The 2,380-nt window shown below is 34.6% G+C and overlaps 1 protein-coding gene across 1 annotated transcript in view; it reads left to right on the top strand.

The window, feature by feature from the left end:
• The window catches only part of NETO2 (neuropilin and tolloid like 2), a 21,354-nt gene extending 20,074 nt beyond the window's left edge, over positions 1–1,280 (top strand). The window contains exon 9 of the mRNA XM_085303734.1: positions 554–1,280. Coding sequence (XP_085159860.1) covers positions 554–1,134 — 581 coding nt within the window. The 3' untranslated portion in view covers positions 1,135–1,280. The remainder of the gene's footprint in view (positions 1–553) is intronic.
• The last annotated feature ends 1,100 nt before the right edge of the window (positions 1,281–2,380 follow it).

Genomic DNA, 2,380 nt, shown 5'->3' with positions numbered 1-2,380 from the left:
TAGGCCTAACAGAGTTATGCAACAAACACAGTCATTACTCTTCCAAAGTGAAAACAGTCAGTTTTACATTGTTGCTGTTATAATATCTTGCTTTTAAAAAAGAAATAAATAGTTTTAACTCTACGTTTTCATCCACTGTCAATATGGATATTACCAATAGCACCAAATTGTGACAAGGAAGCAGCATTTGTAGCTGTACAAAATCCTCTTTAAATCAAGGATCTTAGAACATGAACTGAATTCATATAGGTTCAGAAATGGAGTAGCATCCTAACAGAGTCAGCAAGCAGTAGCCACAGAGTTCTGCTGTCAATGAATTATCATATGATAGCTATTATTAAAGACATGGAATCAGACTTGCTGAACAAATGCACAGATCCAACATGATGGATCTCAGTGACATACAATTCTAGTCTCCAGTGCCATGAAGTCATTATTTCACTAATAATATAGCACCCACATGGTGATCAGAATATAGCTTGATTTGCTTTAATACGTTATCAAAAAAGTGAATAATAAAAACTTTATATTAATGCCCATTTTTTATTTGCAGAAAAGAAGAAGACTGGATTGTTTGAACAAATCACCAAAACGCATGGAACAATCATTGGCATCACATCAGGGATAGTTTTAGTCCTTCTTATCATTTCAATTCTAGTACAAGTAAAGCAACCTCGCAAAAAGGTTATGGCTTGCAAGACTGCTTTCAATAAAACTGGTTTCCAAGAAGTATTTGATCCTCCACATTATGAACTGTTTTCACTAAGGGACAAAGAAATTTCTGCAGATTTGGCAGATTTATCAGAAGAACTGGAAAACTATCAGAAAATGAGACGTTCTTCAACAGCTTCTAGATGCATTCACGACCACCACTGTGGCTCTCAGGCCTCTAATTTAAAACAAAGCAGGACAAACCTCAGCTCCGTGGAACTTCCCTTCCGCAATGATTTTGCGCAACCTCAGCCAATGAAGACATTTAATAGCACATTCAAGAAAAGTAGTTACACTTTCAAACAAGCGCATGACTGCCCTGAGCAAGTCATAGAAGACAGAGTTATGGAAGAGATTCCCTGTGAAATCTATGTTAGAGGAAGAGAAGATACTGCACAAGGTTCATTATCTATTGACTTTTAACTTGCTAATGAAGGTGATAACAGTGTACATACAGGATGCTTGTGTATATAATGACAGTGTATATATGAAAAATGTATCATATACAGCGTGTGAGATGCACACACTTTTAGCTTACTGTATTTCATTAAAAAAGTCTTCATAACTAATCATTGTTAGAAAACAGTGGACTCCCTCCAGTCTTCCCAAGCCACCTATCCAGCTGAGCAACAAAACAGAGGCTTTGCATGGAAATTATTAGTTATGGATATCGGGGAAAAATAACCAATCATTGGTCATTGAAAAGAGTGACTACAACCCACCTCTTCCTTTTTCTCTTCCTTTGCTGTCTGTTTTTCAAGACAATTTTAACATCTCAGTTACTTTCATAAATAAAAGCAGCTAAGCACACCACACATATGTCAACATAGGTGTCTTATTGTATTTGTCAATTTGAAGGTAGACTTACTGTGTTAGGTGCCAGTTAACACTCAAGAATTATGTTACAGTSATCTGTTTCACCTTGTCTACCATTTATATTGCCTTTAATTACTGGTTCCTCACTCAATGTTTTGTGAGAAGTAAGTGTAAAGGATTACTGCCTTTTTGCAATATTTTATCTGAGTTATATTAATTTTAATATCTTTGGGAACATACAATCTTTGCAGCTTGTGGTTAAAACTCAAGAAAGTTCTCAAATGATATTCTAGATACAAACTTTTACAAAAACAAACGTTTTGTTTTCAGGCAGCTTATGATGTTAAAAGATTCTACCATGTATTATATATCTCTGTGATTCCACTGATTTCACTGCTCCTTAGTTAGAAAACAATATTGTTTCTATGTTTTCCAAGTATTTACATAAAAAAAATGTGCTGTGTATTTGTCTCTTAAAATAGCCTTATACTCCTTATGGAGCCACTCTTCTCTACTGAAATCAGTGATAGATACTTTGACCTCATATCCTACTTGCATGAAGAGAACAGCTCGGAGGTCTGTCTGATCACCAAAGTATATGAAGATACTGGATGAAAGGAGAAATCACAAAGCAACTTGTGTTAGCCTTTATGGCAGCCTTCTTGAGCCCCTTGTTTCCACTTGCAAAATTGTACATTTCATACCTTTTTAAATGGTGGATTTGACCTAACTTTAACAGTTTTACAATATTGAACAATTTTTAAATATAGTAATTCTCATTGTGATTTTTAGATTTTTTATATAGTTTGATACTATACAGAATATTTATTAAATCAAAATCTAGCACCTGTAC

Source organism: Rhea americana, unplaced genomic scaffold (genome assembly GCF_003343005.1).
Source record: "Rhea americana isolate MKP2758 unplaced genomic scaffold, rheAme1 scaffold_20, whole genome shotgun sequence".
NCBI lineage: Eukaryota > Metazoa > Chordata > Aves > Rheiformes > Rheidae > Rhea > Rhea americana.
The sequence above is the reverse complement of the archived record's forward strand: the minus strand, read 5'-3'. Positions and strand labels throughout refer to the sequence as shown.